Source organism: Rana temporaria, chromosome 1, assembly GCF_905171775.1.
Source record: "Rana temporaria chromosome 1, aRanTem1.1, whole genome shotgun sequence".
In the NCBI taxonomy this organism is placed as follows: Eukaryota; Metazoa; Chordata; class Amphibia; order Anura; family Ranidae; genus Rana; species Rana temporaria.
The window spans coordinates 335,619,353-335,633,863 of NC_053489.1; the positions used below are offsets into that span (position 1 = coordinate 335,619,353).

The following is a 14,511-nucleotide window of genomic DNA, read 5'->3' on the forward strand; positions in this document are numbered from 1 at the left end:
ACCTCGGAACGAGGTTTGTAGCACTTACCTGGTCCACGCCGAGCGAGATGTCCTCTTGCTTGGCGTGTCTTCCGGGTAATCGCCGCTCCAGCGCTGTTATTGGCTGGAAGCGGCGATTGGGCGATGACGTCACTCCCGCGCGTGCGCGCGGGAGATTTAAATTCGGCAAGGTCCGGCGGCTGCCGGTCCTTTTGCCGTAGATCTCCCTGCGCATGCGCCGCGGCGCATTGCGAGGGGAATATTCGCCTAAAACCGTGCAGGTTTAGGAGATATTCTCCTTACCTACAGGTAAGCCTTATTATAGGCTTACCTGTAGGTAAAAGTAAAAAAAAAAAAGGGTTTACAACCACTTAATGGCACCCCCCCAAACTCGAAAGCATAAACACGTTTTTGCCACGTGAAAAAAAAAAGAAAGAAAAAAAAATTAAATAAAAAATGCAGCATAAACAGAGTAAAAAACGTGCAATCCACACATGACAAAAAGGTCGCCATGAGGAGCTACTTTGCCACAAGTAGCGCAGTCCATTAATATCAACAGGCTGCCACGGTAAAAACACGCAAAAAAACATGCACTCCCACTACACTAGTGTGAATGGGGCCTGAAAGTGAAATTAGTGTCCATTCACAAAAACAATGAGGCCACATTCACATCTTTACACATTACACTGAATGAGATTAAACTCTATGGCAGGCATATGAGATAGCCCAGTACCACAGAGGCCATGATCCCCTGTAAGATGAAATAGCTGCACACACCACAGTCCCGCATTAAATGTAATGATGCCAAGGTGTCAGCCACAGGCCAGAGCTTTGTGGAGAAGAGGACAGCTCTGGAGCTGCTGGAACAGGGAATCATGGTAGGTAATAAAGCCTCTTCCTCTACTCTCTAGAATTAAACATTTAACCATTGCAGTTTGGGTGAACCACCCTGCGTAGTCATTTTTTTGTTCCAGCCCAGGGTTCAGCTTTAATGTTAACCTACAGTCAAGTCCATAAATATGGTCATCCGCTGACACCCGCAATCACATAGGGACCAATGTATGTCCCGTTTTCATCCGCAATGGATGGATGAAAATGCGGACATACGGTTCGTACGTGTGAAAGGCCCCTTAGTTGTAATGTGACGTAAAAAATTTGCACGATCACAGACCAAGTTACTTGCAATCCAAGGTTTTACTGTATTACTAATCACAACAAGATGTTTACAAGTTTTAGATTGTAACTGCTAGCTTATACAGTGGATATAAAAAGTACACACCCCTGTTAAAATGGCAGGTTTCTGCGATGTAAAAAAGTGAGACAAAAGATAAATAATTTCAAAAAATGTTCCACCTTTAATGTGACCTATAAACTGTACAACTCAGTTGAACAACAAACTGAAATCTTTTAGGTGGAGGGAAGTAAAAAGAATATGGTTGCATAAATGTGCACACCCTTACACTAATACTTTGATGAAGAGTGAAGAGTCTATTAGCATGGCACATCTTGACACTTCTTTGCAAAAACTCCAAATCTGTTAGATTGCAAGGCCATCTCCTATGCACAACTCTCTTCAGATCACCCCACAGATTTTTAAAAATCGGATACAGGTCTGGGCTCTGGCTGGGCCATTCCAAAACTTTAAAAAGGGGTTGCATGGGTTCGTGTTTTTTCACCTTAATGCCTCCTATGCATTAAATGGAAAAAACACCTTGCACTCTCCAGCCCCCCAACCCCGTTTTACTTTACTTGAGCCCCGAATCTCCATGGGCACGATCCCACGATGCTTTCCCTCAGCTTGAGGCGGCTCTTCATTGGATGATTGATAGCAGTGCAGCCATTGGCTCCTGCTGCGGTCAATCAAATCAATGACGCGGCACACCGGGGGGCGGGGCCGAGTGATACTTTGCGGCTATGGCTGCCGACTGTATCACACGGAAGCCCGCCCGCAAGCTAACCCCCTTGGGAGAGCGCTTCCCAGAGGGAAGTTGGCCCTTACGGGGAGGAACCGAAACAGCCGCCGTGGGACCCCAGAACAGGAGGATCGGGGCCACTCTGTGCAAAACGAACTGCACAGTGGAAGTATAACATGTTTGTTATTTTTAAAAATATTCCTATTCCTTTGTTGATTTGGATGTATGCTTTGGGTCGTTGCCATGCTGAAAGATGAAGTTCCTCTTCATGTTCAGCTTTCTAGCCGAAACCTGAAGGTTTTGTGCCAATATTGAGTGGTATTTGGATCTGTTCATAATACCCTCTACCTTGACTATGGCCCCTGTTCCAACTGAAGAAAAACAGCCCCAAAGCATGATGCTGCCACCACCATGCTTTACTGTTAATATGGCGTTTTTGGTGATATGCAGTGTTTTTGCGCCAAACATATTTTTTTTAAGTATGGCCAAAAAGTTCAACCCTTGGTTTAATCTTTAGACCAGAACACATTTTCCCACGTGATTTTGGGAGACTTCAGATGCGTTTTTGTAAAATTCAGCCAGGCTTGGATGTTTTTCTTTGTATGAAAAGGCTCCCATCTTGCCACTCTACCCCATAGCCTAGACATATGAAGAATATGGGAGATTGTTGTCACATGTACCACACAGCCAGTCTTGTCAGATATTCCTGCAGCTTCTTTAATGTTGCTGTAGGCCTCTTGGAAAGTTTTCTTCTCCTTTTTTTCCATCAATTTTGGAGGGACGGTCCGTTCTTTGATAATGTCACTGTTGTGCCATATTTTCCTCCACTTGATGGTGACTGTCTTCATTTTGTGCCATGGTATATCTAATGCCTTGGAAATGTTTTTGTACCCTTCTCCTGACTGATACCTTTTAACAATGATGCTTTCGAAGCTCTCTGCGGACCATGGCTTTTTGCAGTAGGATGCGCTTAAAAAAATGTCAGGAAGACCTACTAGAACCAGCTGAACTTTATTTGAGGTTAATCAGAGGCACTTTAAAATATGTCAGGTGTGTACAAACTCTTTATTTAACATAGTGTTTGAATGCTTAATTGCTTAATTTCTGAACACAGCTACATCCCCAGTTATAAGAGGATGTGCACACTTATGCAGCCACATTATTTAATTTTTTTATTTTTACTTCCCACCCTAAAAGATTTCAGTTTGTTTTTTCAATTGATTTGTACAGTTTATAGGTCACATTAAAAGGTGAAAAACATTATGAAATGATTCATCTCTGTCATTTTTTTTACAAGACAGAGCCCTGACATTTTAACTGGGGTGTGTAGACTTTTTATATCCACTGTATTTACCGCTATAATCTCTGGTAGCTCCACATCTTTGCGAGTTATTTTAGTGTTAATGATAGTTTAAATTGACTGCCAAGCAAATAATATTTGCATGACATGCTAATGGAGTATATTATAGCGCTGCTGGTGGAGGACATTAAAAGGTTAGTGGTCAAGATTTTATGCCCCTTAAAACACTTGCATCAGAGAACTTGCCATTTTTAAAAGGCAACACTGGTGTGTAATTATTTGATTACACATTACTTCTGATAGTTAAAGTCACATATAGCTGGGTTCCTTGCAGTACACAGAAAGGTTTCACTAGGGAGTTGTTTTATAAATGTTTTTACACGATTCGCACAGTTTTCCACCTAGGAGTTGCACGCTTTTCTGATGTGTCATTCAGTGGAGAAAGCTGTGTGAATCTTAAGTCAGTGGTTCTCAACCGGGGGGTCAAATGATGATTTGCCAGGGGGTCACCAAATCCTGGCCTGTTCCTGAAGCCCACACCGCTCTCCCAGCCTTTTGCAGCCCCCCAGTAGGGCTGTCCTTAGAGCCTGTGGCCGCCCAGCTGGGCTGTTCCTGTGGCTCCCACCAAAAAGTAAGTGAAGGAATAAAAATAGAAAATACATGGAAGGGAGAGGAAAAGGGGGAGGAACCAAGAAAAAGAGAGAGAAAGAATAAGAGATAACAAGAAAGACAGCTAGAGAGAGGGATGGGGTAAAGAAAAAAATTAGGATAGAGAGATACAAGGGAAAGAAAGGAGAACAAAGAGACAGAGTGGTACATCCTAAAATGTACCATAAGGGGTTTTAACACTGTACGAGTGGAAGGGACTCAGGGAGCGCTAAAGGTCTATGGGTTAGGGGCACAAATTACTTGTCTTACCACGCAAATAATTTTACTGTTAGGGGTCCCCACAACTTGGAAAATGTTATCAAGGGGTCACGGAGCTAGAGGGTTGAGAACCACTGTCTTAAGTGAAAACATTTAGACCCCTTTCACACCATCGGTCCACCTGTCTGTTTTTCAGACGGACCAGAGAAGACACTACATTTTTCCCCTCCATCTGGGCCGATCGGGTGTAAATGGACAGCCAGTTCGCTTACATCTGACCACTCATAGAGGAGAGCGGGCTGTGTCTGTGTCCGCTCTGCATAGGTGAAGCAGAAACAGACCAGTAATCCGCCTGCTCAGTGGGGATCAGTGGACAGATCCCATGCTGACCAAGTAGGCTTCGGCAGAGTCCGCCCCGTAGGAAAGGGGTTTTATAAAAATGCCCCTCATTCTTTGTGATGCATTGTAAAAAAGGTAACCAGTGCAATGAACCAAACACAGTTGCTGTCACCATTAAATCTAAAGCACATGACAGTGAATATACTAACCTGTAATACACGCCCATTATGGGGATCAATTATTCTAATTTTTCTGTCTTTGCAAGAAGTTGCCATAAGACCTCCATTTGTGTTAAATGACATGGAAAGAATTACATCTTTATGACACTCTATTGTCCTGACCGGACTATGAATTACTGGATCATCATTGTCAAGGTTCCATATCATGATCTGCAAGAAGAAATATATTTTATATGAACAAGGCAGACTGTACAATACAAATAACTTGCTTTATTTTTCAACACTTCATGGAAGTCTCAAATATTTTCTGTTCAGAATGGGCAAGAGGTCTCAAAATAGCAATAAGCTGCTGCAGGTATGTTCAGGGACTTAAAGGTACCTACACTGTACCTCCTGTCAGATTTAAAGCGGTTATTAAGCCCCAAAACAAAAATTGAATATACAGTATTGCAGCTTACCCAATCCTCAAATATTGTGGCTGCATTCATTATCCTTTTTAGGCTTTTTCACCTTTATTTTCACATGGTGATTGGTCAGTAACACACATCTTGTCTTAGGATGTCTCACTCTGAATGGAAGAGCAATGGAGCAACCCCTTGTACAACGCATTTTCCAATTTGGGGAGAGGGTAGTGTTAGGTATGCCATGCATTATGCAAGTTTCTTTCCTTAGACACAGGTTGAAGCAAAGAAAATTGCTAGATTCCCCCATTAACACTGAATCCCTCCCCACAGCACTATTGTGGCCTTGCTAACCGGCAGCAGAATACAATAATCACTGTTCATGGCTTATAGCCGCTGGCAGTGATCAGGCGAGAGAAAAACGAACAGGCTAGTACTACTGAAGGTCGAACAATGGGTCAACTTCAGTACAAACAGCCTGCCCACTGATGGATTGAAATTCTGACGGTTTCCTGCTGAACCCGCCGAATTTTGAACCGTCTATGGCCCGGCCATTACAGGTGGACTAGCAGATTTAGATGGACTTGACAACAAATTAAAGCTGGAACAGTTAACACTTTTTAAGCAGTTACAGCAACAGTTTGTTTTTCTTTTTGGATAAAGGTTTTACAATAAATGAATAAAAAGCCGATCATGGTCTTGTCTAAAAGAGGTTGAAAAAATACTAGATTTACTGGCTGGCTCACCAGGTGGAAAATCAACGGCAAAAAAAAACTAAAAAAATAAACAAAATCTAGCCACACATTTAAGAATTTGTAAGTAGCAATATAATTAAATGTATGTTTTTTAGGATTTAATACCGCGTTAAAGCAGCGGTAAGGGATTTTTTGATTTATTTTAAAATAAAAAAATATATTTTGTACCTACTGCTTTATGCAATTGTATTGCGCCCAGATAGAGCAGCCCCGAACCTCACCAATGCTCCTAGCTACCCCTCTTCTGGTGTGCCACCACAGGAAGCCTGCTTTCTTTCGTGGCACACTTGTGGGCCAACTCCCAAGCCAGGCTGTGTGCATCTATAAACACACACACAGAATGGCTCGACCACACCCTCCGAGGAGCGCAGACAAGCACCCGCTACAGATTGGTACAGTGCTGAATCAAGATAGGGACCTGGGTAAGTATAAATGGTGGCGAGGGGAAGATATGGCTAGCAAGACTTTTTTTTTCTTAATGCAGGCAAAGCCAATAAAAAGGTGAAAATGACTAGCTTTAGAACCAATTTATTTTTCATATTTTGTATATGCCAACATTGTTGTTATTTAGGTTAGAGCGTTTTGTAGCTTAAAAAATACAGTTAGAAAAGCAACATTTCTGCACATGCATAACAAGAAAAAAAATAATAAATGTGAATTTGGACAATTTATGGTGACATTTAGATCAACTGTCAGCAACATGACAGTGTGCAAAATACCAAAATAAGTACTACAGTGGAACCCCGGATTCGAGCATATCCGTTCCAGGAGAATGCTTGTAATCCAAAGTACTAGCTATTAAAGAGTTTCCCCATTGAAGTCAATGGAAACAAAAATAATTTGTTCCGCATTCATGACTTCAATGGCATGCAATTACCTCATGCGCAGAAGCTGGGGTGAGTGGGTGCCGGAGAGAGCCTTGGAAACGTCGAAAAGGCCCGAGGACAGTTCAGCTGACCCCGGCAAACCTCGGAAAGACTCCCTTTCTCCGAGGTCTGCCGAGGTCAGCCCGAGCTGTCCTCGGGTCTTTCGTGCATTTCTAATCGTCCCCCACCTCAGACCAAACGCGGTACTGCACACGCTTAGGCCTGAATCTGCTCATTTTGCGAGACAACACTCGCAAACCGAGTTAGGATAATTTTAAAATACAGTGCTCGTATTGCTAAACCCTCGTAAACCGAGAGTTACTCGCAATCTAGAGTTCCACTGTAGTTATGGTAGCTACTTGGAAAAAAACTACACAAAACTGATGCACGGGAAAGCCGTGACCAATCAGAACTGCTCTAATCCATCCCAACATCCCTAGAGAAAGAAGAGAAATAACAAACCTGCGGCAACATAAAGATCCTTACCTTATAATCATATGCAGTGCTGAAAATAATATTGCTTGCTGTGGGATGCCATTCAATAAGACCAACTCTCCTGGAATGACCCAGAAGCTCTTTCCTGGCATTAGTTATATTCTTGGTTGAGTAAGGCTTTGGAATGTCCCAAATTTTTACCTATTGAAAGAACAGGATAGAAAAATAAGGTTTTACACCATTTTTTTTTAAATAGTAAAATTAAACAGTTCCTCTGAGTAACAAAGTTAGGGGAAATATTCTCCAACCAGCATTTAAATGTTACTTTTGTCCAATAATTAGAAGAGTTAGGTCTCCATCTTGCAAATTTACAGCTTCTCCAGTCAATATACACAGTCAGAAAATATAATTTACTGAAATGATAAAACAACCTGCACCTTTATCCAACCACCCTGACTGGTAATCTGTAGTGCTCTACCAATGATGCTGCTCAGCTTCAAGAGCTCCTTCTCTAGGTTTACTTTGAAGATTAGATAGCTGGTATTCTGCCAAATCCTTTCTGGGAGTGTATAATAGAGTGGGCTGAGTTTCCCTATTCAAGGACTTTAGTGCTTCTGCTATGAACTTTGAGATGAACGACTCCACAGTGCCTGCAGCTATAGAGATTAGTGCAAGCTTGTTTGAAAACAAATTTTGTGCTCATCGATAATATGTAAATCATTGAATGCCTACAGCTTGGCTGCAAGTTCCCTTTACAGTCCACTTATTGCTGTTTTTGGTTGGACTGGCATGTTAAGGAGATGTTGCCATATCGATGCATTAATAACAATATTTTCACTGGATGGTGGAATAAATAGCTTAGTACATGGAAAGTTGAGAAAGTGATTTTAGCATAACAGCACCCATAAATTCTGCCTCCTCTTCCTAGTTTAGACTTACATTCTGTGATCATTTGAACTACTGAACAGTTACTGAAGATAAAAATCTTAATCTGTTTATGACCATATAATACATATATGCGGCACCCGGGAAGTGGGCTTTAATCCCGGGCACCACATATGCGTGTTCATCTGCATGCTCCATCACACACCAACAGCAGTGAGACTGGGGCAATTTAGGCTGATGCTTCAGATTCTTGCTACAGTTCTGAGCAGCTAGATGTGGTCACAAGCCTTGTTCACTCTAATGACAGATCGCAGGTGGCCGCAGCTATTCGTTGCTCTCTTCACAGCCAACCTGTGGTGAACGCTGCTAAATGCACTTTGTACAAATAACAAATAGCGCACACATATGTGGTAATGTCATGATTGCCATGAGTAGGGGAAATTAATTTAGCATTTTTTTGGGTGGTATATGGTAATGGGATAAAAATATAAAACTAAAGTTTAAAAAATTATTTTCTCGACCATTTTGGGACAGTTAACCTTTCACAAAAAAAAAAAAAAAAAAAAAAAAGCAGAAAATATCAATTACATTTACTACCCAAAGAAAGCCCAATCTTGATTGACAAAAACAAGGTTTAATCCCCCTGGATACACCAAGTAGTTGTGATGATACAGTATGTATGGTTTAATTAACACATTTAATTAGCAAAACTGGACTTCGGCGTTAAGGTTTGTTTTGATTGGTTGAGCAAAGGCTGCCTAAATTTCAAACAGTGTGAGGCCTCTCCTGATTAACTTACTCAACTTTTGTTGACAAGCTGCAGCCACTGATCTGTGTATTCTGGTCAGAATACAATTCCCTAGTGGAAAGGTGTTTTTGTGGACTGATGAACCTGTTGACTGGCTAGACAAAAAAAATAAAAAAACTGTGTATGGCTTTAGGAACTCTGGTCACAAAAACCTGTAATTGGTGATCATGAGGCCTTGGTCTGTTATTAGACTTTTCCGATTCAGCAGAACAGAGATAGTGAAGAGAAGGTCTGTGTGGCCATTTTGCTAAGCTTTTTTTGCAAATTTTCCCATAACAGAATACATCAACATTTAAACAGAACCATGACCATTATTTGAGAATGGTGAGAGACAGGTAACATGTGAATGTATTGCACTGCCTCAAAATGAAGGAAAAGTGTTAGTGTTGAATACAGCAAGTGATATGTACAACAAATTATTATAATTTTTAAACACCCAAGATAAGATAATTAAAATTACTCAAATCTAATATAAGTGTTTACATTTATTATTTGTTGCAGCTGACTTAATTGTTTTTTAGGCGGACCTCCGCTTTAATGTAATTTTTTAAGTTCCAATTAATATTTACAGTATATACCTGAAACTTTCGTTATAATACCTTGTGATCTGAAAGGTCCTTGTTCAGGTACTTTCCGTTCTAGTGCGACAACTGTAACTGTCTACCAATTGTGCTCCTGAGTTGTTACCCTGTCACAGAGGCTTTCAATGGAGACGAGTCGCCATTTTAACACACAAACAGAAATGCTCCAATGGTGTCAAATGGAGACCCGCCTTTAGAAAAGGCATGAAGCCATTGCTGAAATGTATTCATGTAGTCAAGAATTGGTTAAAAAGGTGATATAGTGCAATGTATAATTTTACTGGTTTCTATGGGTGTGCAGATATCTGTTGTCAGGTTTACAAATATGAATACATATTACTGTCCCAGAGATAATGTATCACCAGGACAGAAAAGGAAAAGAATTCTCCAAAAAGGGACACAGACAACTGTAAAACATTTCCATTAGAATTTGGGCAATTTGAACCTTCCATAGATTCCGTTTGTGTCATGGTCTTACCTCTCTCCTGTCTCCTTCGTTTGACATGTGCTGGCGGCCATCTTGGTTTCTGGGACTCTTGTAGCCTCCCACCCTGCGGCTCCTCCTTCCCACTGGGAGGAGCTGGATGCCTGGCTCATATATAGAGGAGGTCTGTGGCTTCAGTTCCTTGCTTGGTCCTCCTGTGTTCACATGCTTCTAAGACTGCTGCTGCTTCTGGTTCCGATCCTGGCTTCGTCTGACTTCCCTGCTGGTTCCTGATCCTGGCTTCGTCTGACTTCCCTGCTGGTTCCTGATCCTGGCTTCGTCTGACTTCCCTGCTGGTTCCTGATCCTGGCTTCGTCCGACTACCCTTCTGGTTCCTGACCTCTGGCTTCGCAAGACTCTGTTTGACCATCCGTTTGGACTTTTGCTTTACAGCTTGATTTTCAATAAAGCCTTCCTATTTTCACTTATCTCTTGTTGTACGTCTGGTTCATGGTTCCGTAACATTAGGACCAAGCCATGAATTTTGACGGTACAGAGCCATCCTCGCTACCCACGCTGGTTGCCAGACTTGATCAGCTGGAGTCCCTGTTGGGTCAGTTCGCCGTGGCGTTGCAAACCCTGCTTGAACGCACGGCTCATTTCGCTCCCGTTGCCGATGGGTCGGTTGTCGCTCCTGGGCCCGCTCCTACTGCCGCTCCGGTTGTTGCGCCAGAGCCTACCCCGACACCTGTTGTTGCGCCTGCGGTGTTTCGGGGTATGACCGGTTCTGCCCCCCTTCCACAGCGATTTGGGGGAGAGCCAACTCAGTGCCGAGGTTTCCTTAACCAGGTGGGCATTTATTTAGAGTTGCTGCCACATGCCTTTCCCACTGAGAGATCAAAGGTGGGGTTCTTGATCTCGCTGCTCTCGGACAAGGCCTTGGCCTGGGCCAGCCCTTTATGGGAGAACAACAATCCGGTGGTTGCCGAGTTTTCCGGTTTTGTTGCTTCTCTTCGGAAGGTATTCGATGTGCCGGCTCGCGCCGCCTCTGCTGCGAAGCTCCTTATGTCCGTCAGACAGGGTTCACGATCCGTAGCCGAATACGCCATTGAGTTTCGTACCCTGGCAGCAGAGGTAGGCTGGAATAATGAGGCTCTGGTCGCTGCTTTCTCTCATGGTCTCTCGGATGCCTTGAAGGATGAGGTTGCAGCTAAGGACCTACCAGTGGAGCTCGAGGCTCTTATTTCTTTCCTGATTTTGATTGACACCAGACTCCGGGAGAGACCTTCCTTTAAGGAGAGCCTGCGGAGGCCTCCTAACAGTTTGGCGCCTACGTTTGCTGTCCCACCCGTGCCTCCCTCTCCTCCCACGCCTCCTGGTGTTGACTTGTCTGGGGGTGAACCCATGCAGCTGGGGTTTGCTCGCCTGTCCGAGGGGGAGAGGGTACTCCGGAGACGCGAGGGCCGATGCATGTACTGTGGTCTCGGTGGGCATTTTCGGTTGGCATGTCCGAACCGTCCGGGAAACACTCGCACCTGAGATCCTGTCGGGGGCAGATCTTGGGTGGAGTCTCCTCGTCCCCGGTTTCCCGTGTTGATAAACCACTGATCACTGTTGTCCTCTCCTGGGTCGGGGGCTCAGTGACGACCCAGGCGTTGGTGGACTCTGGTGCTGGTGGTTTTTTCATTGATAGTGAGTTCGCTGCCGCCAATTCCATTCCTCTACAGGCTCGAGGTTCCCCGCTGGCTCTAGAGGCGATAGACGGCAGACCCCTCCAGCCGTCACACGTTGACTCATGAGACCCCTTCCAGTGGGGATAGCCATTGGTGCCGTTCACAGAGAGTCGGTCTGCTTCCAAGTTATTTCGTCTCCACACTACTCGGTGGTCTTGGGGTACCCCTGGCTCCAGAAGCATAATCCGACTTTCGACTGGAGATCGGCCGAGATCCTCTCATGGTCACCACAGTGTGGGGCAAGTGCATCCATGGGCCTGTCAAGTTGCTGTGTACTTCCTCGGACTCTCTGTTGCCTCCTGAATACGAGGAGTACCGGGATGTATTCGATAAGGTACGCGCAGTTGCCCTACCTCCGCACCGCCCATATGATTGTGCCATAGAGTTACAACCTGGTGCCGTTCCTCCTCGCGGCAGGGTCTATCCACTGTCGGTTGCGGAGAATGAGGCCATGGAGGAGTATGTGATGGAGGCGCTGTCCCGTGGTCACATTCGCAAATCCTCGTCCCCGGCAGGGGCTGGATTTTTCTTTGTGAAAAAGAAGGGCGGTGAGTTGAGGCCTTGCATCGATTACAGGGGCCTTAATCGCATCACGATCAAAAACGCTTACCCGATACCCTTGATTTCCGAGCTGTTCGATCGCCTTAAGGGGGCCACGGTCTTTACCAAACTCGACCTAAGGGCGGCATATAACCTGGTAAGGATCAAGGCGGGCGATGAGTGGAAGACCGCGTTTAACACCAGGACCGGTCATTATGAATCCTTGGTTATGCCCTTTGGATTGTGCAATGCGCCCGCAGTCTTTCAGGAATTCATCAACGATGTTTTCCGTGACCTGTTGCAGCAGTGTGTGGTGGTCTATTTGGATGACATCTTGGTATACTCCGAATCCATGGAGGCCCACATTCTTGATGTCAAGCGAGTGTTGCAACGGTTACGAGAGAACAAGCTGTTCGGTAAGCTCGAGAAATGCGAATTTCACCCATCCCAGGTAACCTTCTTAGGTTACATCATTTCCGCTGAGGGGTTCTCCATGGACCCTGAGAAGGTTTCGGCTGTCTTACAGTGGCCTCAGCCCAGTGGTCTTCGTTCCTTGCAGCGCTTTTTGGGCTTCGCCAATTATTATCGGAAGTTCATCAGGGACTTCTCCGTGCTAGCCAAGCCTCTCACGGATCTGACCAGGAAGGGCAGTAATTCCCAGGTCTGGCCGCTCGAGGCCATCCGGGCTTTTGAGGCCCTAAAGTCCGCCTTTGTGTCGGCTCCGATTCTGTCTCATCCCAACCCTGGGTTGCCCTTTGTCCTCGAGGTGGACGCGTCTGAGACGGGAGTAGGCGCCCTTCTGTCTCAGCGTAGAACACCAGAGGGTCCGCTGCTTCCTTGTGGGTTTTACTCCCGGAAACTGTCACCCGCGGAGTGCAACTATCAGATTGGTGACAGGGAGTTATTGGCCATAGTGCAGGCTCTCAAGGAGTGGAGGCACTTGCTCGAGGGCTCGGTGGTTCCGGTTCTCATCCTGACGGACCACAAGAATCTGACCTACCTTTCTGAGGCCAAGAGATTGACACCACGTCAGGCCAGATGGGCTCTGTTCTTGTCACGTTTTAATTATGTGGTCTCCTACCTACCCGGTTCCAAGAACATCAGGGCGGATGCCTTATCACGGCAGTACTCCGAGCTGTCCAGGGAGGAATCTATACCGACTTCGGTCATACCGCCGAATCAGATCCTGGCCGCCATTCGCACCAGCCTGACCTCTCCCCTTGGTGAGCAGATTTTGGCGGCTCAATCTGGTGCTCCCTCTGGGAGACCCTACGGCAGATGTTTTGTGCCTGAGGAGTTGCGCACTCGGTTGTTGCGAACCTACCATAACTCCAAGACCGCGGGGCATCCTGGTAAGAATCAGCTGTCCTGGGCTATTTCACGTCTGTTCTGGTGGCCTTCCCTACGTTCCGACATCGCCGCATATGTAGCGGCATGCTCCGTTTGTGCCCAAAGTAAGTCCCCTTGGCACCTTCCGTTGGGCCTGCTGCAACCCATAGCCACCGGGGAGCGCCCATGGTCACACCTGGGGATGGATTTCATTGTGGACCTCCCTGCATCCCGAGGCCTATACGGTCATTCTGATGATTGTGGATCGGTTTTCCAAAATGTGCCACTGTGTTCCTCTCAAGAAGTTACCCTCTGCACAAGAGTTGGCCACGATTTTTGCCTGGGAGGTCTTCCGATTGCACGGTTTGCCCAAGGAGATAGTGTCGGATCGGGGGAGTCAGTTTGTGTCCAGGTTCTGGTGCGCCTTTTGCTCCCAGTTGGGGATTCATCTCTCCTTCTCCTCGGCCTACCACCCTCAGTCCAATGGGGCCGCAGAACGATCCAATCAGGCATTGGAGCAATTCCTTCGTTGCTAGGTCTCCGATCACCAGGACAATTGGGTTGATCTCCTGCCTTGGGCTGAGTTTGCCAGGAACACGGCGGTGAACTCTTCCTCTGGGACGTCTCCCTTCTTGGCCAATTATGGGTTCCAACCTGCTGTGTTACCGGAGGCATTCTCTCCCAGGATATTCCGGCTGTGGAGGATCACCTTTCCGTCCTACGCGCCTCTTGGATACAGATCCAGAAGTCCCTTGAGGTCTCTGCGCAGCGCCAGAAACTCCAGGCTGATCGCAGACGAGCGCCTGCTCCTTCCTACCAGGTCGGAGACCGTGTATGGTTGTCCACTCGCAACCTCAACCTTCGAGTGCCCACTCCCAAGCTGGCTCCTCGCTGTTGTTGGTCCCTTCCGAGTGCTTCGCAGGGTAAACCCGGTAAGCCTATGCCCTTGCGCTTCCTCCTGGCATGCGGATCTCCAACGTGTTTCATGTCTCCCTGTTGAAGCCACTGGTATGCAATCGCTTCACTTCCTCGGCCTCGTCCGGTCCAAGTGGGCAATCATGAGGAGTATGAGGTGAGCAATATCCTGGACTCACGCCTGGTCCGCGGTCGGGTGCAGTTTTTGGTCCACTGGCGTGGTTACGGTCCAGAGGAGCGTTCCTGGGTTCCCTCCGCAGAT

At 45.9% G+C, this 14,511-nt stretch overlaps 1 protein-coding gene across 1 annotated transcript in view; it reads right to left on the reverse strand.

Moving 5' to 3' along the window:
- CORO2A (coronin 2A) overlaps window positions 1-14,511 on the reverse strand; it is a 145,359-nt gene that overhangs the window by 39,333 nt on the left and 91,515 nt on the right. Inside the window, 2 exon segments of the mRNA XM_040361132.1 lie at window positions 4,608-4,787; window positions 7,086-7,235. Of these exon segments, the coding sequence (XP_040217066.1) occupies window positions 4,608-4,787; window positions 7,086-7,235 (330 nt within the window).